Below are 25,246 nucleotides of genomic sequence, written 5' to 3'. Positions count from 1 at the left end.
GAACAATTAATCAATGCAAGTAAATCCATTGAAAAAAAATTGTTTTGGTAATCTTCAATCAAATTCTGATCATTTGCTTTTGATGACGTCAGTTTGACGACTTCAGCCACAATATTCTTAACTAAGCTCCTCCTACCGTTAGTTTGCTATGGGGGAATCATGCACACACACAAAAAAAGTCCTGCCCCATACTCAGAATTCACTTTTAGTTGAAAGTACATCTATACATACTGAAATCAAAGTCTCAGCAACTTCTGGTTCAAGTAGACTTTAAATAATAATGTTTTATACTTGAATCTTCATCATCAATACTCAAGACTTCTCTGGGTTTCCATTCTAACGTGAAGCAAATCGTTTCCTAGTTCTCAAAAGAAGAAAAAATCCTAAATTTGAATTACTGTAGGAGCGTTTCCATCAAGTTGTTAGAGCGGCTGACAGTCATGTGCGTGTAATATTTGCCACAAACTGCGTTTCCATCTCCCGTTATTTGCACTGAGCCTTTAGTACAAAACCACCTCAAGTAAGAGTAAATGCAAGGATTTTTATTCCAAACTTGGCATTTGCTTCACTTGTTTCTATTGCAATCCTTCAAATACACTTTAGCACAAGATAGAAACCCATGTGATCCTTCAGAAATAGATCTAATATGATGATTTGGTGTGTAAAAACATTTAAGGCTCTATATTACCGATCTAGGCGCAAAGTCTAAAGTGCATGGCGCAAAAGCATTAAGGGCATGTCCAAATCCACTTTTGCTATTTTAAGGACGGAAAAATACGGTTTGCGCTGCGGCAAATGGTGTATGAGAATTGTGCTTATTCTCTTAATGAATTATGGGTGTGTTTTGACCATAATGTGCATTAAACCTTTCAGAGTCTCATCTCCCATTCCCTTTAAGAGTCAGTTGTGTCACGCCATGGCGCATTTGCTATATACATGGCGGACTTTGTAAGTGGAAAAACTGAACTCTTCACTAGTGAGAAAACGGTTACAGACCATCTGCAGCAGGAGGATAAAGAACTAGCCTCCTTCATTCTGCCTCTTTACTTTCTATTTCTCTTCACTTTTACTCTTTACTCCTTTACTTTCGTGTAGTATGGAAACGGTGGAAACTAGCTCCACTGAAGACAACCATCAGTCTACATATTTAATTTAGTGTGCTAAGTGCAAAGATTTGCGTCAAAACTATTTCTAAATTCAGTTAGAATTTCCAGCCAACTAATAAATGAACAATAATAACGAAGTGTGGTTAAAAAAAACTGAATTATATCTAAACACACATCCTATGCTCCAAAACTCGACAGGTGGACACATCTAAGCTTGTTTTTATAAAAAATATATAAATAATACTGCTAATAATAATAACATTATACAAAAGCAAGCTGTGGCATGGAAGTAGTGTTTTTTTATATTTATGTAGAAAATAATAATTTTTGTAATTTTTTATTCCTTTAATTCTTTTTCATATGTAAAGATATTTGTGTATTGCTGTACATCCTGTGTGTATTTAGCAATGTGTAAGTGTTTAAGGCACACAACTAACATGCTCTGCGCTGGATTTTAGAGATTTTTTAGCTGGTCAATTGCGTAGTATATTTTAGTTCCTCAAAATAGCAACGCGCCAACAATGCGCCTCAACACTCCTCCTTGCTAGACCGCCACACCCATGAGTCTACAAAGTAGCGCAAATTTATTTGCTATTTAAACAACGTGGCACAAAACAGGTAAATTAGGGTTGCGTTTGTCTGTAAATAGCAATACATCACGCCTAACATGTCTTGCACCTTATTGCGCTGAGTGTATGAAAGGGCCCTTAGTGTTATTATTATTGTTAAAAACTCGACATAATGCAGTATTTGGTCACGTTTTACAATAATTTCCATTTTGATACCAATCATTATGAAAAATACTTCTAAATCACTGAATAATCTCAGCATTAACAAATATAACTCAATTCACAGTGTTTTAGTGAACATTTAAAGGAACTGAGAAACTGAAAGGAACAGCTGTATATGTATTACTTTTAAGGAAGATTGATAATTGTTAACAGATGTACTGATAATTGTTAGTGGATTAATTGTATTATCCTTAATTAAAACATGATCTCAAATGTTTAGTGAAAAATGCTTAATGGATAGAACAGAGATTTGAAATGTGTAAATCTGTGAATGTCTTTACGGTCACATTTGATTTAAGCATTCCTGGTGAAAAAATGTATTCATTTCTTTTACAAAAATGAAAATACACCATTTCAAAGTGCAATTATAATTATAGTAGTATTCTGTTTACCAGTTTTGTTTTATCATTAAATCAGTTATACAGTCATCATGTCATCATAAAATGAATCCAAAATTCTGGTTTCTAGATATTTGACTACTACATCTGGCAAATGTATATATTAATCCATCTGAATATAGAATATTAATTTATATCTATGAATCTATATGATTTAATAAAGGTCATTTGTTTTCAGGAATTTCAATTTCGTCCGCTTTTTAATTAGTATTTGGCCCCTGGCATTGATTTGCAGTACAATTTTTACCTTAATAAAGGCAGATTTTACTGTTACCTTTTTAATTTTAACTGTAAAGAAATAAAATGTAACCATTTGTTTCAATAAGTCAGAAAACTGTAATTTAAGTTAGTTAAGTTAGGTACTCCTTTCAATAAAATATTGTGACTCAAAATATGCTCAACCATTTGGCCTAGCAGGCAGAGATCGGGTTGAAATGATACAGTCATAAAGTTCATTCATTCATTCAATTATTCATTCATTTTTCTTTAGTTTAATCCCTTTATTCATCAGGAGTCGCTACAGCAGTGTGAACCGCCAACTTATCCTGCATATGTTTTACACAGAGGATGCCTTTCCAGCTGCAACCCAGTACTGGGAAACATCCATACACACTCATTTTCATACACTACGGCCAATTTAGTTTATTCAATTCACCTATACCATGTCTTTAGACTGGGGGAAACTGGAGCACCCAAAGGAAACCCATGCGAACATGGGGAGAACATGCAAACTCTACACATAAATGCCAACTGGTCCAGCTGGGACTCGAACCAGCGACCTTCTTGCTGTGAGGCGACAGTGCTAACCACTGAGCCACTGTATTGCCCCAGTCATAAAGTATTTATGAAAGAAATACAACGAACTTAAGGACTGCAATATCAAAACTAAAATGTATATTACAGCTCCAGATTATGCAATAATAACTATTAATGTCAATAAATGGAACACACGACCATTTTTTTTTGCGTTTGGTGAAACATCATGTCATAATCTGACTATGTTGTTTATGATGACAGACTGCAAGTGTAAACAGGCAACGGTGACTAATCTAATGCCTCTGATTGGCTACTACATTCATAAACTCGTGTGCGTGATTGCTCCTGATGTGTGCAAAATCAATTCTACTTTGGTGAACTGCAGGTGATTTAATCAACCCTGGAGGAATCGATGGTCTATATGAATAAATAAAATTAAATCTGTTGTAAATCTGACCGGTGTTTTGGGTTGTAGATGATCTTGTGAGTAATGCCGTCTGAGCTTCTGTCCTGGAAGGTCCGCAAGAAGTTCAAATACTGCACGCAGCCCTTTCTAATCTTCAGACCACAGCGAGACAGAAACAGACCCAGCTGCTCTCTTTTCAAATGTAGATCAAACTTTCCCAACACCTGCAGAAAGTCTGCACCTCTCACCTGCAAACATGACATTTACATACATTAAAGGGTTAGTTCACCGAAAATTGAAAAATTCTGTTAATCAACACTTACCCTCATGTTGTTCTAATCCCCTGAGACTTTTGTTCATCTTCACAACACAAATTAAGATATTTTAGATGAAATTTGAGAGCTCTCTCATCCAGACAGCAATGGTCTTGAGTCCAAAAACTTTTTCAAATCATTCAATGCGACATTAGTGGTAAAACATGCTCATACTAAGCTCCAAGTAAACTTTTGTTTGCCTATGTTGTAAGCACCAGATTAGGTTATGCATTTGCTACAAGTATTATGGGGCTTATGTGTTGTGATGCTGACTGTAATGGCAATATGTCAACCTGCCCTTAGTAAATGTATACCCTGATACAGGTATATATACATATACATATGGTGAACATTGTCATATTTTATTGTCATGTTTTTTTTTGTCATAAAAGTGTTCATGGAGCTTTGTATGATTAAACACTGAAGTCACTTGTGGTCTGTTTCCACTGAGTGGTACTGTATGGTTTGCACTATCGAAAGGTACCTTACCACTTTTTGGCTTGCCTTTCGGAAGGGTTTAGCAAAAAGGCGAAGACAGACGCGCAGCTGAATGCTATTGGTTAACAGAGATACGCCACTTGCTCGTGCACAAGCTAGGAGAATGAAAACAAAGGAACCGCCATTTTTAAATACACAGCTAAAACATTACACCATAATAATATATACATATAACATTGAGCCATGGTCGGCCTGAGCTTTAACAAACCTTGTCGTCTTGATGAACAGCCACAAAGCCAAAAAGAAAAGCAGAATCTACCCTGTGCCCCGTAGTTCTTTACAAGGCTGTCTAAAATGCAAGCTGTTTCACTTTCTCGCATGAGGTTGCCACACTTCTATATTTGATGATAATAACGTGCGTGTGATTATTGAAGCGCTTTTTACATCCTTTCAGAAACGGATAAACGCAATAGTGAAGCGCGAAAAACAAAGGAGGAAATTATTGTTTCAGCAACCCAAAACATGAACAAACTGCCATGTTTAACTATTATCATCACTTTTTGGACTATTATGAACTCGGAATTACTCTCTAACAGAGGTTACATGTGCTGGTGAAGATTAAAGATACAGATAAGAGGTTTGCACTGACTTGGTTATATGTTGCATGTTATTTTGAAACCCAAATATAAACTAAATGTATGCTGTGTGTAGTTTTTCTGTAATTGGTAACATATCGGAGACTGTGAGGGGCTGTATGTGTTCATATATGTTGCATTTATTTATTTATTTATTTCATATAATTGCAGACGTTACAGTAGGCCATTTCCCCCTATCATTGATCTGCAGTTATAATCGAATCATTTTCATAGAAAGGTTAGTAAAGACCATTGGTAGCCTTTTGGCAGTGGAAAAGCAAGTCTGATAAAGGTGACCCATACCGACTCGTACTGTACCACTCAGTAGAAACGGGCCATTGTTTGGTTCCTTTCCTGGACTACTGAACGTCCTGGAACCGTTGCTGTCAATGGAGGAAGAGAGAGCTCTCTTAATTAATCTAAAATACCCTAAGTGACTCTTCATTAACCTCACACCACTTGTCTATCTCCGATAAGCTTTTAATAGCACTCCCCTATCAATTTGTGCCATCCCCAAAGAAATAGTGAATAATTTCATGGAAAATTCACACTCTGGTTTCAGACAGAAGCAGACAAAAAGGATTGCAATATGTATACGGGGGATATATTGCCAGCAGCTAGCTCTCTGCAACTCTCACATTGTCGCCCACTGAAGTTAAGTAGGGCTGTGCCCGGTCAGTACCTGGTAGGGAGACCACATGGGAAAGCTAGGTTGTGGCTGAAAGTGGTGTTAGTGAGGCCAGCAGTGGGCGTTCAACCTGCAGTCTGTGTGGGTCCTAACACCCCAGTATATTAATGGGGACTCTATACTGCCTTTAAACCGAGGTCCTAACGCCCCAGTAAGTGAAGGGGACACTATACTGCTCAGTGAGTGCCGTCTTTCAGAGGCCCTAAAACCGAGGTCCTGACTCTCTGTGGTCATTAAAATATCCAGCATGTTCTTCGAGTAGAGTAGAGAAAAGAGTAGGGTTTTACCCCTGGTATCCTGGCCAAATTTGCTCACTGGGCTCTTTCCATCATGGCCTCCTAACCATCCTCATATAATAATTGGCTTCGTGATTCTGTCTCCTCTCCACCAATCAGCTGGTGGTGGATGAAGAGATTCCCCCCAATGTGTAAAGTGCTTTGAGTGTCCAGAAAAGCGCTATATAAATATAAGGAATTATTATATTCAGGATGTGAGAGTAACTCTAAATGAAAAAGAAAAAAAAAAAGATTGAAGCTATAGCATACAAATATAGCGATGGGAAGACGGAATCATTTGAAAGTAATTAAAATGTTACATAGTCACTGATCCTCTAATATATTAACAAACGGTGTTATCTCGAACAAGACAAAACTATAATGCATCTATGAAATTATAAGAGACATTCATTCATACATTTTCTTCTGCTTATCCGGATCCGGGTCACAGGGGTAGCAGTCTTAGGAGGGAACCCTAGACTTCCTTCTGCCAGAAACTACCTCCAGCTCCTCCAGGGGGATCTCAAGGTGTTCCCAGGCAAGCTTAGAGAGATAGTCCCTTCAGCATGTCCTGGGTTTTCCTCAGATCCCCACTGTGGGACAACCCTGGAACATCTCCCTTGGTAGGCGACTGCATTATTGCTGCCACTGCACCGATCTGCCTTTCAATCACAAGCCTCATTCCCACCACGAGCGACTTACAGCAACAAAGCGTCAAGCGACCGTTCATTTCAACGGAGAGTGAGGGACTTCCGATGACCTCTGTCTGTGTGAGCGACCATTGGCGACCAGGTAGGCATGTCGAGTGAGGCAACAAAGTTAAGAATCCTTCAACTTTATGCAAATGAAGAGCTACTTTCTTGAGTGACAGCCAACAGGAGCACCAGTAGAGCTCAGGTAATCTCTCAGCTCACTCAGAGTCTGGTTATATTCTCCGTGCTGTAGACCTACACAGACATGCGTTTGCAACAGGTCGCCACCCAGAGCGACAGGCAGCCACAAAGTCGCTGCTAGTCTGAATGAGGCATTAGGAGGGAACTCTAGACTTCCCTTTGCCCAGACACTTCCTCCAGCTCTTCCAGGGGGGAATGTGAAGTGTTCCCAGGCAAGCTGAGAGATGTAGTCACTTCAGCATGTCCTGGGTCTTCTTTGGGTCCCCATTGTGGGACAACAATGGAACAACTCCCTAGGTAGGCGACCGCATTATTGCTGCCACTCCACCAATCCTTTCAATTTCACGTTTCAATCTCACTTTTAATCTCACTCGTGAACAAAACCCCAAGATACTTGAACTCCTCAACCTGGGGTAAGGACTCTACTCCAACCTGGACTCTCAAGCCACCTTTTCCAGTGGAGCCCCATGGCCTCTGACTTGGGGGTGCTGATTCTCATCCCTGCCGCATCACACTCAGCAGCAACCTGTCCCACTGCATGCTGAAGGTCTATGTCCAATGAACATCATCAGCAAATAGCAGAGAGGATATCCTGTAGCATATTACCAGCAATGCAAACCAAACTCCTCCTCTGTTCATACAAGGACCGGACAGCCCTTAATAGAGTGCCTTAACCCATATTATCAGAGAAACTCATTATGCAGTTTAAGATAGCTCATCTCACCTTTAATCGTCGAAGTCCTCAGGTAGTTCACTGGTCATTTTATCATGTCACATCTACATAAACTAAAGTTATGATGGCTGTCCTGATGCAAAATAGAAAAGATTAACTTACCACTCTCAGGTCCTTGCGTTTTGAGTAATTGGTTCAGCAGTAGTGAGTGACGGCACCATTGATTGACACACAAACATATCCACATACTTTTCCAGGTTTAGGAAAGGAAGTAATTGTGTAATTGCCTTTCCTAACCTGCTCTATGCGTTACACCTCCCATACAAGCACATTTTCATATCAATCACCAATAATATTCTACCATGATGCTTGTCAAACAAAATAGCGGAAAGTGATTGTGGCAAACAATATCAGAATTATGCCTAGCTAGATCGCCTGTCAAATTAAACAGCCATGAAGGTCAATTTGTGCTGCAAAAATTAGCAAAAGCCTCAAGGGATTGAAACGACATTAGGGTGAGTATTTAATAACAGTGTTTTCATTTTGGGTGACCTAATACTTTAATATAAGTATCATTTATCTACAAGAAATTTGTTCGAGAAATTTGATGCTGTTTGCTACCTTTCCTGTGTTTTCAGGATCTAGTTTATCAAACTCTGCCTTCATTCTCTGCGCTCCATCCCTAAATCTGTCCTTCAGCCATGTTTCAATGGCGATGGATGTGTGACGCTCCTCTTCGGCTTTAGACAGTGTCCTTCCAGGAGCTGCTGGAAAAGGACATGAAAGAAAAGGATATATTAAATGATCATGCAAAATCTCTACAGACAGGTCTCCGATTATTTTAATCTTTGGTTATAGGTTCCAATTAGACCAAGCAAAGTGTTATTATTTTAAGCAAGGCAAGGCAAGTTTATTTAAATAGCACATTTCATACACAGTGGCAATTCAAAGTGCTTTACATAAACAGGAATAAAAGAAACAAGTATAAGAAAAATAAAAACAAATAATAAGAATGGTAATAAATAAATAAATAAATAAATAAGCATAAAAACAGATAAAATGTGTTATAAAAGAATGAAAAAGAAGAGAAAAACATAATAGTGCGATCTGTTGGACGTAGCACAGTGCTCATTCAATAAATCCACAGCTAAATAGATGTGATGTGTTGATATGAATGTGCCTAATGTTGGAGCACATCTGATCATTTCTGGAAGTTGATTCCAGCAGTGAGTGGGCGTAGTAGCTGAAAGCCGATTCACCCTGCTTTGACTGAACTCTTGGAATTTCTAGTTTATTTGATCCTAAAGATCTGAGTGATCTGTTAGGTTTGTATTCAGTGAGCATATCTGTAATGTATTGAGTTCCTAGACCATTTAGTGATTTATAGACCAGTAATTATACTTTAAAATCTATTCTGAATGTAACTGGGAGCCAGTGTAAAGACCTGAGGACAGGTGTGATGTGCTCTGACTTTCTGGTTCTGGTCAGAATTCTGGCCGCAGCGTTATGGATGAGCTGCAACTGTCTTTTTTGGAGATTAAAAGGGGGAAAGTTGTTTTCTCAACTTCTACTTGTTTTTAACATGTTTGAATTTCTTCTTTTGAATGCAAAAGAAAATATACTAAAGAATGTTGGAAAAAACATTGACTTTATTGATTTTAATATGGATGCATATGCCTTCACCACCAGCATTCATCAGCACATCTGTTTATGGTCAGCAGAAGAGAGAAATTGCTAAAAGTTTAGAACCACTCATATGCGAGCAAACGGTGATGAAACTTTTCATTTTGAGTGAACTGCCCTTTTTAAGAAACAGGGCCACAGCACCCTCTATAGGGTGACTGTTACTTAACTACACATCATAAAGAGTGTATCCAAAGGCAGTTGAAAACACTTCCATGTGCTTGCCTTGAAGACAACCAGTCCTATTGATCTTTACTGATTTGATCATATACAATTTCAGATTCTGATTATACAAACTGTGCTACTGCAGAGTATATTTTATAAACTGACAAATTGGATAATAAAAAAAGTCACGGCACTACAGTGGGTCTGTACAAATATTTGATAACACTTTATTTTGATGGTTTAATTGAGTATTAGCAGACTGTCTGCTTAATATCTGCTGATACTGCTCCTTCAACATACATTTAACTTACTATAAGAAATTTTGCAAGTACATGTCAACTTACACTAACCCTAACACCAACCTAACAGTCAACCTAACTACTTATAATCTAATGAGAATTAGTTGCAATGTAACTTAAATTCAACAAACAGACCATTAAAATAAAATGTGACCAAATATTTTAGTAGCTAACAACTGACATCCAGCACTATAATTAGCTAACATATACCTTTACCTTTTGAGTCCTCCGCTTTAAATGTATTGGAAGTATGGTAGTTGTTGTCATTTTTTGGTTCATTTCTTTTAGTTAGTCCCAATTCCTTCAGGAAAATAGTCTGTTTAACAGCTCCAAGTCCATCCGCATCTAGCCTGTTTTAAAAAATATTAATCATTTCATTGTTTTTATAAAAACAAATCTATTTCAAAATACTTTATACTGATGTGATGGTATATTTCACATGATTCAATATGTAAATAACACAAATAAATAAAGTCAAACCTTTTCCATAACTTATCAAAGTCAGGGTCTTTCATGTGAAGTTTGAGTTGGTTGAGAATATTCCGGAACTCTGGGGCAGAAATCCAGCTTTCAGTGAGATTGTCTGACTTGCACAAAGTCTCTACGCTCTCCAGAAATCTAAAGTGAATGAAATCAATTCACAATCAGGCAATTAGAAGCTTTTTTAATGGGTATTTTTATATTCAAATATTTACAGTACACTAAAAACAGTAATATTTTGAAATGTTTTAATATTTATTAATACTGTAAAATATTTAAATAAGTGTAGTCATTTATTCCTGTGATAGGGGTATGATTTAAAAAATCCTTTATCTGGCTCTCAGAAATAAATAAATGTATTATTACCAGTGCTGCACAGATTTTTGTAGAAACTATTATATACTTTCAGGATTCTCTGATAAATAAAAAAATAACTACCTGACAAAAGTCTAAGTTCTAAATCTAAGTTTTAAGAGCAACAAAAAATTACTTGACTTTTAGTTGAAGTTTTGTCACCTAACAGAAATAATGTACAGTATAGAGTATAAAGTCATGGTGCAGTGGAAAAAGAATTAATATTGTGTACGACTCCCATGAACTTAGCCGGGCTTCCAGCTAATTCTATCAAACCTCTTCAGCTGCTTCAGAATGCAGCAGCACGAGTGGTCTTTGATGAACCCAAAAGAGCACATGTCACTCCGCTACTCACCCGTTTGCACTGGCTGCCAGTTGCTGCTCGCATCAAATTCAAAGCTCTGATGTTTGCTTACAAAGCGACCTCTGGCTTTGCTCCTTCTTATCTGCTAAAAAAGGGTCTGCTAAATGATTAAATGTAAATGTAAACTTGGAGGACTGCATCCATACATCTCTGCAATGACTCAGATAACTTATTAATAAAGTCATCTGGAATGGCAAAGAAAGCATCCTTGCTGGAGTTCATCAGGATTCTTTGGATTCATCTTTAATGCCTCCTCCTCCGTCTTACCCCAGATATGCTCAATAATGTTCATGTCTGGTGACTGGGCTGGCCAATGCTGGAGCACCTTGACCTTCTTTGCTTTCAGGAACTTTGATGTGGAGACTGAAGTATAAGAAGGATGGCTATCCTGTTGATGAATTTGCCCTCTCTTGTGGTTTGTAACGTAATGAGCAGGACAAATGTCTTGATACCTCAGGCTGTTGATGTTGCCATCCACTCTGCAGATCTCTCACATACGCCCATACTCAATTTAACCCCAAACCCTTCACCAAACTTGATAGATTTCTGTGAGAGACTTGGGTCCATGCAGGTTCCAATAGATCTTTTGCAGTGTTTGTAATGATTGGGAAGCAGTTCAACAGAATATTCATCGGAAAAAAAAAATCTACCTTCTGCCACTTTTCCAAATGATCAACTAGAAGTCAAGTTATTAATTTTTGCTCTTACAACTGGGATTGACGACAAGACTTTTGTCAGGTAGTATATATATATATATATATATATAATTTATAAAGAACGAAAAAAAGATTAAATCATAAATATTCTATGTGCCCTGTTTCATTAAGTAATTAAAAAATAATTCATAAAATCCATCCATTCCAAACTTTTAAAAAGGCATTTTCAATTTTGACAATGGTATGATTAAACATTCAAAATACTTACATATTGAAAATCGCATTATACAAACACGCACGCACACACACACACACGCACACATTGTCAATAATACATGATTATCTTTATACTCTGTCCATTCATCTCTTTTGAACCCTTTTGAACCCATAAATCTGCTTTTTGCACATATTTTTAATGTCTGCCACTTTTCTCTCATTATCCTGTCGCTCTTTCATCTTTATCCCCCACTTGCTGTCTTTTTATTCAGTCTTTTTTTCCTATCTCTCATCCTATCTTTCCCATCTCTCACTTGGACACTCATAGTCAATGTGTCTGTAAGAAAGAGAGGGAAAATGTGTGCGATTAGTCACAGAGATTTCATTTTTTTGCTCACGGCTGGAGTGTGTCTTGGTCTGACCAGGTCTTACGCAATCGCCACAACACACACACACACCAACCGAGCTTTCACACTCTCTCTTCAACCTCATTGTATCGCACTGGTGCTTTAAACAGTTCGGGTACAATAGTAGCAGTGGTACAGAGATGGAGAAACAGAGGGGTCGCTAAGCTTCTTTGCTGATCATCCTTTTGCTTTCTGTCTTATTTGAGCACAAGACGCACTCTGAGCTGCTCTCTCACTCCCTGCTGGTGAATTTTGAGCGGTTCACATTCTCTTCCTGAATCGTCATCTCTTTCTAGAGTATTGTTTGTGAGTTAACTTGTACTTCAAAAAAGACAAAATGTTGTTGTCTGGATCAAATTAAATTCACAAACGTGATTTTATACACATAGAAAGCATACACTGTTAACTATTTTTGTAGATTATGCAGTATTTAACTGTAATATGAACTTTATTTTACTATAGAACAGTTGTGCAGTATGTTACTGTACTTTAAAGTTGCATTATGAAATTACTGTATATTTTACAGTAAAAATATACATAAAATTCTGTAAATACATATCCAGCAAGGTAAATGAATGTAAATACAGTGTTTTTGCTGAAACTGATTTACAGTAAGTTACTAGCAAACTGCTGCCAGTAAGTTACTGTAGATTCTAGAGAAAGTTTTTAACAGTGTATTCAATGCAAATGTGTTTCATGTTTCAAATAATGTTCCATCATCATTCTATTTATTTATTTTAGAATAAGCGATCATACTAAACAGTGTTGTCATATAAATGATAAAAAACATCATATGGGTAAGACAGAATGATAAATGATGTAAAGAACATATATTTCAAATAAAAAATGATCAGTATTTGGGACTTTGCTGTAATCCTTAGAATCTTTCATCACCAAATCAAATCAGTCTCAAAAGATGCCTTTATGCATTTTTTTGTTTCAAATACCAGCAGCAGCCTCTTGTTAGAGATAATGCCGTGCTGATATTTATCAACACCAATGCAAGCAAGCCTGATAAATATCCATGCGTTCAATAAACAAGAAAGTAATTTACATATTATAGACAGTGTATTAAGTAGTTCCAATCAAAACTAAGCTAGAATTGATTGAGCAAAGAACAGTGAACTGACCCTTGTTCATGACCCTTTCTTTAGAATGAATCGGACATTTGAACAAATAAATCAAATCAGCAGTCAATTGTGGCATCTATATTTATACATCTATGCTATTATTATTATTATTTTAAGTGCATTATTATTATTATGGGCGACGCAGTGGCGCAGTAGGTAGTGCTGTCGCCTTACAGCAAGAAGGTCGCTGGTTCGAGCCTCGGCTGGGTCAGTTGGCGTTTCTGTGTGGAGTTTGCATGTTCTCCCTGCGTTCGCATGGGTTTCCTCCGGGTGCTCCGGTTTCCCCCACAGTCCAAAGACATGCGGTACAGGTGAATTGGGTAGACTAAATTGTCTGTAGTGTATGTGTGTGTTAATGAGTGTGATTGTGTTTCCCAGTGATGGGTTACAGCTGGAAGGGCATGCGCTGCATAAAAACAAATGCTGGATAAGTTGGCGGTTCATTTTGCTGTGGCGACCCCAGATTAATAAAGGGACTAAGCCGAAAAGAAAATGAATGAATTAATGAATTATTATTATTATTACTACTACAACTTAACATTATTGCTACAACATGTTCATTAAATTATCTGTTTTTGATTTCTACTTTCCAAAACAGAACATTATATTCAATATACACTATAAAAAAACATCCGTAAATTGGCTGTTTTCCGTATTTTGTGATTCATGTTTTTATTTATCCCAATTTTTTATGCTTTTGATTTTTATTATAAGACATCTTATAATCTTTCTTCTAGCAAATTTTAACCTTGAAAAGTTCGAAACACTTTTAATAGATTAAAGTGATTTTTTGCCTGGGTTTTTGCTGCCTATTACCTCTCTATATTATTTCTGATACATTATATTATTTCAAACTACTTAAAATGACAATAAAAGTCACTTTGTTGAACTGTAGAGTTAAATTTTCAACATCCAAAGTTGACAGAGCACAAATCAAGGTCCCATAATGCAATTCACAACTGTACATAAATAGAAGATTAACAGAAACGAATTAACTGATTTTTTTTTTACAGTTTTCTCTTTAGTGAACTTGAACATTCTCTCCAGCATGAACGCTGTGGTGTGTCTGGACTGTGGAGATCTCACCTGCTGCGTGCTGGTCCTCTCAGCAGGGCCAGCGTCTGAGGAATTGTGAGCGGACCTGCAGGGTTACTTTTATTGGAGTCTGGGTCTTTCAAGGCACCATAAAACTCTTCAAAACTAATAAGCACTCGGTCATAGAGGTGTAGACTGCACAGACAAAGCAAGACAAGGGTTTTTATTTAGATAGGTCTGTGAATTCTAATAATTTGACAGTTAGCATGTATAAAAACATCATGTTTAGGATAACAAAGCTACCGGAACAGAAGATTCTTGATATGCTTAGCTGTGAGAGGCCGCCTCAGGAACTTTGTAAGGATCTCTAGTAAAACAGATCTAGGAAAAGAACAGACCATAAGAAAATGAAGAATATTTTCTATATTTACAATACAAAACAGTGTTTTTACTGTACCTGTTCGCCAAAGGCTTGCCATCGGGGTGGTTGTTCTTGAACAGGATTTTGAGAGCCAAAGCTCCTGTAGTTTGAATGTGCTCCTTCAACTCATCTTCCAGCTTTAAAAGAAAATAAAAATAAAATTGGTATATTGGTAAAATGAGTTAACAAAACAAAACAGGAAAAAACAGTAAAACTTTATACAGTTGAAGTCAGAATTATTAGCCCCCTGTTTATTTTTTCGCCAATTTCTGTTTGACTAAGAGAAGATTTTTCCAACACATTTCTAAACATAATATTTTTAATAACTCATTTCTAATAACTCATTTATTTTATCTTTGCCATGATGAAAGTAAATAATATTTTACTAGATATTTTTCAAGACACTTCTATACAGCTTAAAGTGACATTTAAAGGCTTAACTAGGTTAATTAGGCTAACTAGGCAGGTTAGGGTAATTAGGCAAGTTACTGTGTAACGATGGTTTGTTCTGTAGACTATCGGAAAAATATTGCTTAAAGGGGCTAACAATTTTGACCTTAAATTTTTTTATTTTATTTATTAAAACTGCTTTTATTCTAGTTGAAATAAAACAAATAAGACTTACTGTGAAAATTTCCTTGCTCTGTTAAACATCATTTAGGAAATGTTCAAAAAAGAGAAAAAAAAATCGGGGGGCTAATAATTCTGACTTCAACTGTATATAAGATGTTAAACGTAAATGCTTCAAAGCAAAATACACAAAAATACAATATTTGTGTTCCTCTTAAAGGAATAGTTCACCCAAAACTGAGCCCTTGAGTCATTGTAGATGTATATAACTTTTTTCTTTCAGATGTACACAATCTGTCATATTAAAGAATATAACCTACTGTACCAGGTTTGTAATGGTAGTGAATGGGTCCGGAGTTTTAAACAACAAAAGTCATTCAGTACAACAGTTAATTAATGCCTACGGAAATTAAGCATTGGGTTTTTAATAAGATAATTATTTAAGACTTTAAATAACTGTCATGAGAGTAAGGTTATGATTAGTGGCATAGATATAATGGAAGCTGGATTCTAAATCTAAATACAAACTGAATATCGAGACAAAACAAATTATAAGATCAGCCAGTGCAAGTTTGGTAGATGACTTGAATGATGAATGGATGTGCTTTTTGGAGCTCGGTCACCATTCATGCTATTGCAAAGCACTGTCAGAATATTATATCTGTATTAGTCCGAATAGCTAGAGTGTGAGGAAATCATTGAAAATATGATATATTTTTATGTGAATATGAACTGAAAGATCAAATGTCCTTTAATCATTGCTGCTTTTATGTCGCAACTTGAATTTTAGTTTTCTAAAATAATGTACATTTTCTGTACATTATACATTCATTCAGTCATCCATTTTCTTTTCGGCTTAGTCCCTTTATTAATCAGGGGTCGCCACAGCAGAATGAACCGCCAACTTATCCAGCATATGTTTTACGCAGCGAATGCCCTTCCAGCTGCAACCCATCACTGGGAATGTACATCATACACATTACTGCAAATTAAATATCATAAACAAAGAAATTGGTTCTGGAGTTGATGATTATAATGAACTATAAGTATTAATCCTCACACTTCTGTTTGATTTTTATTAGTCAATTAAAATTTAAACAAATGACGGAACAGATTAATAAACAAGTTTCTTTTAGAGAATCAGAAATTGTTCCCTATTTTCCACCATATTTTTCACCATATGTGACAAAAAAAAGATCAAAGGGCACCCTTGTGTGATTTCAAACCTCTGATTCTGTTGAACACAAAAGAAGATATTTCGAAGAAAGCTGAAAACTGGCAATGACTTCTATAGTAGGAAAAACAAATGCTATGGAAGTCAATGGTTACAGGTTTTCAGCATTCTTCAAAATATCTTCAACAGTAAGTCAAATAGATTATAAACAAGTGACGGGTGAGTAAATGATGACAAAAATGTTTAGTTTTGGGTGAACAATCTCTTTAATGCCAATAAACTTGTAATATCTGAGATTGTATCTGCATGCAGAATTTAAGCAGCGTGCAGATTCATTTCCAAACTGCTCTAACGGAAAGATTTTAAGCACTGAATGTATTAAATATGATGAGTGACAGCATTTCAAGCTTCTTTTGTGAGCGGGCTGGAATTGAGGGGTTGTGTGTTTATCCATTTACCCATTCTGACTCTTGTGAGGGGTGTGTGAGCGCGAGTGTGTGTCTGTACCCCCACTGTGTGACTAAGGCAGCTCTCGTGACCAGGCGGAGTCGAGGGGCCTGTGCGCCGGGTTCAGTCGGACCCCAGGGATAAGACTGGCAGGGTTAATCACACACAGCACCCCCTCCAGAAGACAGACACCTGCAGATTTGCTGGACTTTCGCTCTCTCACACACACCCATTTGCACATGCGCTCCCTCCTTCTCTTCCTCTTTATCTCTCGTTGCTAATATCTCTCCTGGGTTTTACATTGGTGTTAAGCGCTGAGCTGCAGCTGAGATTTTATCAGTTCTTGTGTTTTATTGTACATAGCTCACTCTCTCAATGGGATAATGCCAGGCTTTGATGTCAAAAGGAGGAACGCAGGCCAGCAGCCCTGTCATTGAGAGGAAAGCACTCGGGGATACTTGAGAATATGCCTGTGTTAATGCACTGCACTCAGAATGATGCCCTGTGGAATCAGACTTTGCATGGAGACCTATGCAGACTTGTGCACAGTGGCTCTAAAACATCTAATGTTTTATGATTTACTGTAATTAAAATAATCTAATCAACAAAATATTTGAATTTATAACATTTATTTTGGTTTGTAGGGAATGTTTGAAGTTAGATTCAAGTTCAAAAGTTCAATGAATGTTTCCAGAATGACCACACTTTATCAAAATATATATTAAATTGTGAATGCTGCTATACACTATACACTATTAAGCAAAGTCTGTAAAAATGTAGCCCAATGTATGTTAATATGCAAGACTTTTCTTCATAGTGTTTTATGTATATTTTGAAATGTAAATTGTACTTCACTGGAAAAAATTAATTCATCCAATTAAAAAAGAAATAGGGTAATGGTTCACATCTAATTTTTATCACTTGACCCAATGAAAAATAAATATTTTGCCTTAATATTTTCCTCTCCATGAGAACAATTTTATATAACCTGGTACAAAGCATATCTGTCTTGTTGAAGAAGGTCAATACATTTAAATTCGCGTGTTGTAAACAAGAAGATAAAGCTTTAATTCAAACAACATTTCCCATAAAATGATGATTCATTCAATTAAAAAAAAAGAGTAATGGTTTCACGTCTAAATTTGTTCACTTGAGCCAATAAAAATAAATAATTTGCCTAAAGCAATATTTTATTTAAGTCTATGAAAGTACAAAGCATATTGTAATGATTGCTGTACATTGGCAACTGAAGCTAGGAGAGCACTCGTGTCCCATACGCCGCACAACCCTGTGTTTCTCTGTTGTCAGCAATCTGGCAGAATAAACAGGTTGGACACAGCACTGTCAGTTAACCTTTTTATTTTGAGCTCAGAACGTGAACAACCTTTAACAAGACTATACCACTGAGGTGATTCCTTTACACACTACCCTTGTTGATGGTGATGGCCAATATTTTAGAAATAAATTACATATTGGGCTTAAATCACAGAAGCCAACTCATTATTTGCTGTTATACTGATTTATTTTGTGTACTATTTCTGTGTATTATTATAATTTAAAATGACAAATGTCGTTTGCAAAAGTCAGGCATTACATCAGTTTTCAATGTGACATAATGCTTCAGTAATATGGTTTAGTGCTCAGTTATTATTGGAGTATTTAAATCCATAACACTTTTAAAATATAGTTATCAAGATACACTGTAAAAAATGCAGGGTTCCACACAATTCATTCATGTTGTCCTGACACAAATCGATTAAGTTAACACTTTTAACAAATGTATTTGGATTGAACATAAAAAATTAAGTTGTCCCAATGAAATATCAAGAATGGAGTTGGTTCAGCTCATTTTAGTTTGAACAAGTTTAAAAAAAAAAATCTATCTATCTATCTATCTATCTATCTATCTATCTATCTATCTATCTATCTATCTATCTATCTATCTATCTATCTATCTATCTATCTATTTATCTATCTATCTATCTATCTATCTATCTATCTATCTATCTATCTATCTATCTATCTATCTATCTATTTATTTTTGAGTGTATAATTCATGTGTTAAATGTGTGCACTACCTGATCAGTCTGATCTGTCTTCCATGGCCCAATGCTGGAGTATGTTGAATGGGAAACTCTACTTATAGAGCGATTCTCTGAAGCCGCCCTGTGACCTGTATCAAACAAATTTAGTTTACTATTAGTTACTGCATTTAAAGGTATAGATTACTCCAAAAATAAAAATGTCCTCACCATTACATATGTTAAGCTGCTTTGACACAATCTACATTGTAGCGCTATATAAATAAAGATGAATTGAAACACTCACATTCAAGTGGTTTTAAACTTAAGGGGAAAACTGGCACGCATAGTAGAAACAAAATGTATAGATATTATCCAAAATTCTTTTTTTATTAATTATTTTTGTGTTTAAGCCTTTGTGTTTAACAGAAGAAAGAAACTCAAACAGGTTTGGACGTGGAGGATGAGTAGACAATTACATAATTTTCATATTTGGGTGAACTATCACACATTTTCAATATTTCGTAGTTTTCATGAACTCATTACAATGCAAATATAATGTAAATACCCATAAACGTTTCAGATACTGCTTCTATTAATGCAGTATTTATAAAATGAGGGTTTTTTTTTTGACGATCACAGAGTGATTCGCTGACTTCTAGACAATTCATCGCATGAGAAGACAGCGCCCTCGAGTGGACTAACAAGTGAATAATGATGAATAATAACGAAATTATTCTAATTACAATAATAGCTGGTTCCTTTGGAGCAGGGGTGCTCAGCCCTGTTCCTGGAGATTTACCTTCCTGTATAGTTCAGCTCTAACCCTGACCAAACACACCCGAATCAATTTATTTGGACCTGAACAGCACTTGATAACAGGCAAGTGTGTTTGATATGGGTTGCAAGTGAAATCTGCAGAGATCCCCAGGAACAGGGTTGGTCACCCCTGCTTTAAAGGCTCTCGAAAATATATATTTTGATTAAAGATTGGCACATTGATTAAATGAGTTGTTAAGTTAAAATACAACAAAAAGGATTTAATAGTAAAATAAAAACTAAAATCAATTATAACAATAAAAAATAATTATAATGATGTAAATATTTCTATTAAAATGGTGTCATTTGTTCTATACAGCATAAAACGTCGTTTTTTTTAAATCTGATTTTTATTTAAGAATATTATGCTCTCATTAAAATATTTAAGATTCCCAGCCACTCTTATTGTGTCATATGGTTAAACATGAAGACATGATCTACAAGCGGGCCGCACGACAGCTGGTCATAATGCAATGTTAATGGAGCATGTGGCACAAAATATTTGACACTCAGCAATTTATCAGTCCTCTTGACGCTGTTTCAGGTGCTAAAATAATGATTTAGAGGCAGACCTCATAAATTCACAGAGCATAACCATTACATTATCACCAGCTGTAGTTGGTGCAGAAGTGCCCATCATTATTACTAACGAGCACCATAAATGTCAGGCTATATAGAGACTCACGGAACGCAGGTAGTTTGGCTTTATCATGGTTGTCCTCTTCGCCCTCTGGAATCAGCTCTGGAACATCTAATCGTCTTTTTCCGTTCTCCACCAGAGAACTAATATCACTTCTGCTGCTCTGACTGCGAAAAGCAGAGTCCAGGCTCTCCGTGTCTGGAGACCGAGCTCTGGTTCCTTTCTGAGGGACGCAGCATCTCTGATCTCTGCAGTCTGTGGAATAACCCCGGAGAGAGATGAGATCTGGATCTCCAAGTCTTGATGAAGGGTGTTGAATGGCTGGGAGCCGTACAGAAAACACAGTGGACATCCTGAATGAAACGTTTTAGGTTTAAATGACTCTCAAGCTATTTTCCAAAGTGTGACACGCACTAAGAAAACAAGTTAAATTGAATTATCATCGAACTTTATAAAATACAAAATGTCAGTAGTCTCTCTTATTTCAATACTAAAGAACTTTTAAGAGAGGAAAAACAGTCTGCTTGCTGGGTTACTAAAGAGAAGCCAAGTTGCTCATAGCAACAACAAGCGCTCGCGCCTAGAGTGGCAGGTTGCACGCGCAAATCATAAAAGCACGCGATGTTCGCACACGAGACCAAGAGCGCGCGTTTGGTGTTAAGTTTATCTGAAAGTGTATTGTGATATTTTTGATGACGAATAGTGAATCTTGAGCCAAATCTTTTACAAAGTTTTACTTTTTAAAGAATGAATAATAATTTCTCTCAATGATGTCGACAAATGCATGAGGCTATAGTTATATATGTCCCCAAAATAAAACACACACTCATTAGTGACTTAACCCGATTGAATCCAAACTTTAGTACTCACAGCAAATAGATTTTTCTCTTTGTTCATTATCCATCAAACATTTATGGAAATATCAATTCATCAAAAGAATTTCTGTAGATTATTAAAATGTTCTTCCACAATTATTTTCAAGAATGGGTTTATTTAGGGAAACATAATTCCTCTTCTATGGCAACAAACGTCCATTTGGAACATTTACTTTTAACATTAAATTTGGCATGTACATTATATTAATTTATGAGTGATATTTCAGCTTCAAGGGAGGGAGAAATTCAGTAAAATAGCTTGCTTTAGGAAATTTGATCTTAAGTGTGATTAGCGTTGGAACATTCATTGTGTGTAAAGAAGTTTTTCCTGCTTTGTTTTCAGAAACATTCAAAACTTCAGGGCTGCAGTGTAGCCAGGCAACAAACCTAACTTTGACCGAGGGAGAAAAATGAAATGGAGACGAGGTTTCAGTTATCTAAAGCTACAGTCTGAATGCGCAGGCGTCTGCGCTATGAACGCACACTGCAACACGTTACAAAATTAAACAGGTTTTACAAAGTCAATACATGCTGATTAGATCGAATACACTTAAGATAACTGTGGAATCAGGGACAATTATACACTATAGCAATTAAAATTAGTTAAACTAACTTCATAAATTTGTATTCGTAAATAAACCATCATCACCATCATTTTTTTGTACATATGATTTTAAAGACGTTTTGCATTGCACCTGAAAGGATTAATTGGCTATATCTTACATTTTAGGGCTACTGACTTTTGAACATCATATCTTACTTCATATAGACATAAACCAATAAAAAAAAGTACAATTAAAAATTACTTTCAATGAAATAAGCAACAAACAAAAAATATCATTTACACAATCAATTAAAAAAATTTTTTTAAGAAAACAGTATTGGAGATGTTGGCTGAATTACTTTTTGACCTATAACATTTACGAGCTCTCATAATTTTTACACTGAGTGAATGAATAAATAAAATGAATATACAAATTGTACATAACTATGCCTTAAAATTCTGGGTTTTATCAAACCGAATTTGGGAAAAAATTGCAACAATTCAGTATTGGTATCGTGCAAAAATCCAACCTAATTTGTTATTTTACTATTGAATTCATTTCATTGCTGTAAAATTATTTACATCGCATTATTTTATATATGAACCCGTTTGTCCGGTACTAAATATTTCGAAAGTTTTTTTAGTAAACAATTAAAATAAAATGTGTCCTTTAAACGTCCCCAGATCATTGACCCAGGGCATTAATGAACTTGCGCAAGACTCTTGGCCCATGACCCGGGATATTTATTCAGCTTCGAGTTTCGGTTCGGTCCCTCGTAGATCCATCATCCGCTCCTCTCGCGATAATGACCCTGGATATATTAAGAGCAAACACGAGCACTCGTCCATTTGAAGGGTCGTCGCAGGGGTTCATATAGGGTCCTAAGGTGGTGAGATTGTCTTCCAGGATATAGGACATCATGTCTGACGGAGTGATCAGCTTCTTGAAGGATTTCTTGGCCGGTGGTGTGGCCGCTGCCATTTCCAAGACAGCAGTTGCCCCCATTGAGAGAGTCAAGCTGTTACTGCAGGTAACATACGTTTGCATATGTAAGATTCCAAACGAATAATTGTTGCATGTGAATCACAGTTGCATATATTAGATAGGTAATGCCATAAATTAAAGTGCACTAAAAATGAGTTGTTGGTTCAGTAAAGTTTGAATCAATTAATCGTGTAGAGTAGGTGAATAAAGGTAAAGGTTTAACTAAAAAGGCATACAAATTATGGCGCTGTCCATGGTGCTACTTTATTAAGCCTTACTAAGAAATGGCAAAAAGGCAATAGAGAATGTTAATTTACTTAATGTTAATTTAATTAAATTATTGTTTGATTAACGTTTTTTGGTCATTTAAGCTCCGCATTTTAATTTTTATCGTGCTTTTTCTGATTTTTGCGGAAAGTTTAAACACATAACTTTGACCTTGCCCACTTCCATCACTCTTTCCATCAATGCCAGAGTTCAGAAAGGCCAATCATGTGTGTAAAGACCGTGCCTGTGAAGAGCAGTGATATTTGGTGTAAGTTTAAAGTTAAAAATAGTCTTGAGACTGCAACCCAATCCTTAAACCCCACGCGCAAGTGAGGCGTGATGCCAAGTGCAACTTGTGCACATGGTCAGGCTGAACCCTCAGTGTAAAGAAACCAAAATGTGAACTCTACCAGAATGTGAATTTCTACTTTATCAAACCCAGCCGTTGGGGTTTCTCTTACAAGACTGACACACTATGACCATGATGATTCAAAAGTACATCTTCCACTAACAAATCCAAACTGCTGCTTCACAGGTCCAACATGCCAGCAAACAGATCACGGCTGATATGCAGTACAAAGGCATCATTGACTGCGTAGTAAGAATTCCCAAAGAGCAGGGATTCCTATCCTTCTGGAGAGGCAATCTCGCCAACGTCATCAGATACTTCCCAACACAAGCCCTCAACTTTGCCTTCAAAGACAAGTACAAGAAGATCTTCCTCGGAGGAGTGGACAAGAATACCCAGTTCTGGCGTTACTTCGCTGGTAATCTGGCCTCTGGTGGTGCTGCCGGTGCAACCTCTCTGTGCTTCGTCTACCCTCTTGACTTCGCCAGAACAAGGCTTGCTGCTGATATCGGCAAAGGTGCAGCAGAGAGAGAGTTCACCGGTCTCGGAAACTGTGTTGCCAAGATCTTCAAGTCTGATGGCCTTAGGGGTCTCTACCTTGGCTTTAATGTGTCAGTCCAGGGCATTATCATCTACAGAGCTGCTTACTTTGGTATCTATGATACAGCTAAAGGTAAGCAACTACTCACAAAAGTCTCTTGTGGATAACAACAATTTTCTTGTGAATGACAATTGGTGAACTCTATCACTCAGGTATGTTGCCGGATCCCAAGCACACACACATTGTCGTCAGTTGGATGATCGCCCAGACTGTCACAGCTGTTGCTGGTATCATTTCATATCCCTTCGACACTGTCAGGCGTCGTATGATGATGCAGTCCGGACGCAAAGGAGGTAGGCTAAATCTTTGCACAAATTTGACAACCAACTGCTTTGACGATCAGTCTAACGCCTGTTTTTTTCTTTCAAAAAGCTGACATTATGTACAAGGGCACAATCGACTGTTGGAAAAAGATCGCCAATGATGAGGGTGGTAGAGCTTTCTTCAAGGGCGCATGGTCTAATGTGATCAGAGGTGCGGGAGGCGCTTTTGTGCTGGTCCTGTATGACGAGATCAAGAAGTACACATAAACATTCTCCATCCATCATGTCCATCCCCACCAAAGGAAACCCTGAGCGCTGTGTATGTCTTAATTGTGTAGAATGTTTAACAACCAAGGGAAGTGTACTTAGCCAAGCTGGCCCAGGGGTGGATGGTGATCATGTGATCGTGGGTGGTCACTGCATCCTCCACCCCAACACTTGTAAATATATTGAAGTTTACCTGCTACTGCCCTTCAATTTAAGTTGACTTTCGGTCTGGTTAGATTGAAAGTCATGTTTTATTTTTTCTCATTTATTTATTTGAATTTGAATTGATTTCCTCATAAATCTTGAGCGTCTACATGTTCTACAGTGGCTCTTCTCTTCTCTAGTTAGCTGAACACATTTGATCCCAGACTGAAGCAAGTGGCTGTACACTGAAAAGCTGAATGTTCTTGTGGTGTATTCCACCTTATGTGTTCTTTTAATAACAATAAAGCTGAAAATACACCTTTTGTGCATATCATTTCTTTTTGTGATATTATGAAATGTTTAATTTCCAGATTATATAGTTATTAATGATCAGAAAAGTCAAAGGTTGTGTCAGAACAGTAATGATAATAGACTTATATTGACTTTAGAATTTAATTCACTAAAACATTTTAATAAATAGAATCTATAACAAGTAACTGTAAAATGCACAGTTCCTATAGTACATAAAATATTTACAGCAAAGCTTAAGAGTATAAGAATGTATGGAACAGAACAGATTTTTGAGTACCAAATGAACAAATCCAGACATTCAGTATGATAATGTGACAGAATACTGGAGTTGCATTAAAAATGCAATAGATTTTTTAAAAGTATATTAAAATAGATACGATTCATT

General features: G+C 36.6%; 2 protein-coding genes across 2 annotated transcripts in view; one reads left to right on the top strand and one right to left on the bottom strand.

The window, feature by feature from the left end:
- Positions 1–20,794, bottom strand: part of si:ch211-197n1.2 (EF-hand calcium-binding domain-containing protein 6) — a 74,455-nt gene extending 53,661 nt beyond the window's left edge. Inside the window, exons 1-9 of the mRNA XM_056460870.1 lie at positions 20,300–20,794; positions 18,853–18,947; positions 14,620–14,720; positions 14,466–14,543; positions 14,214–14,357; positions 10,001–10,138; positions 9,737–9,870; positions 7,995–8,140; positions 3,509–3,705 (exon numbers count right to left, since the gene is read on the bottom strand). Of these exons, the coding sequence (XP_056316845.1) occupies positions 3,509–3,705; positions 7,995–8,140; positions 9,737–9,870; positions 10,001–10,138; positions 14,214–14,357; positions 14,466–14,543; positions 14,620–14,720; positions 18,853–18,947; positions 20,300–20,606 (1,340 nt within the window). The 5' untranslated portion in view covers positions 20,607–20,794. The remainder of the gene's footprint in view (positions 1–3,508; positions 3,706–7,994; positions 8,141–9,736; positions 9,871–10,000; positions 10,139–14,213; positions 14,358–14,465; positions 14,544–14,619; positions 14,721–18,852; positions 18,948–20,299) is intronic.
- A 1,717-nt stretch (positions 20,795–22,511) lies between these two features.
- On the top strand, positions 22,512–24,867 carry slc25a4 (solute carrier family 25 member 4). Its single transcript, XM_056460858.1, has 4 exons — positions 22,512–22,704; positions 23,461–23,947; positions 24,028–24,168; positions 24,248–24,867. The coding sequence occupies exons 1-4, from the start codon at positions 22,594–22,596 to the stop codon at positions 24,403–24,405; spliced, it is 897 nt and encodes a 298-aa protein (XP_056316833.1). The 5' UTR covers positions 22,512–22,593; the 3' UTR covers positions 24,406–24,867.
- Positions 24,868–25,246: the final 379 nt, after the last annotated feature.

Source organism: Danio aesculapii, chromosome 1 (assembly GCF_903798145.1).
Source record: "Danio aesculapii chromosome 1, fDanAes4.1, whole genome shotgun sequence".
NCBI lineage: Eukaryota > Metazoa > Chordata > Actinopteri > Cypriniformes > Danionidae > Danio > Danio aesculapii.
The sequence above is the reverse complement of the archived record's forward strand: the minus strand, read 5'-3'. Positions and strand labels throughout refer to the sequence as shown.

What these genes read in the sequence shown, in the direction of transcription:
- slc25a4 (XM_056460858.1), top strand. Translation starts at nt 22,594, where the DNA reads ATGTCTGACGGAGTGATCAGCTTCTTGAAGGATTTCTTGGCCGGTGGT. An exon ending in GAGTCAAGCTGTTACTGCAG is followed by an intron (nt 22,705 to 23,460) that starts GTAACATACGTT and finishes GCTGCTTCACAG; the next exon opens with GTCCAACATGCCAGCAAACA. An exon ending in TATCTATGATACAGCTAAAG is followed by an intron (nt 23,948 to 24,027) that starts GTAAGCAACTAC and finishes TCTATCACTCAG; the next exon opens with GTATGTTGCCGGATCCCAAG.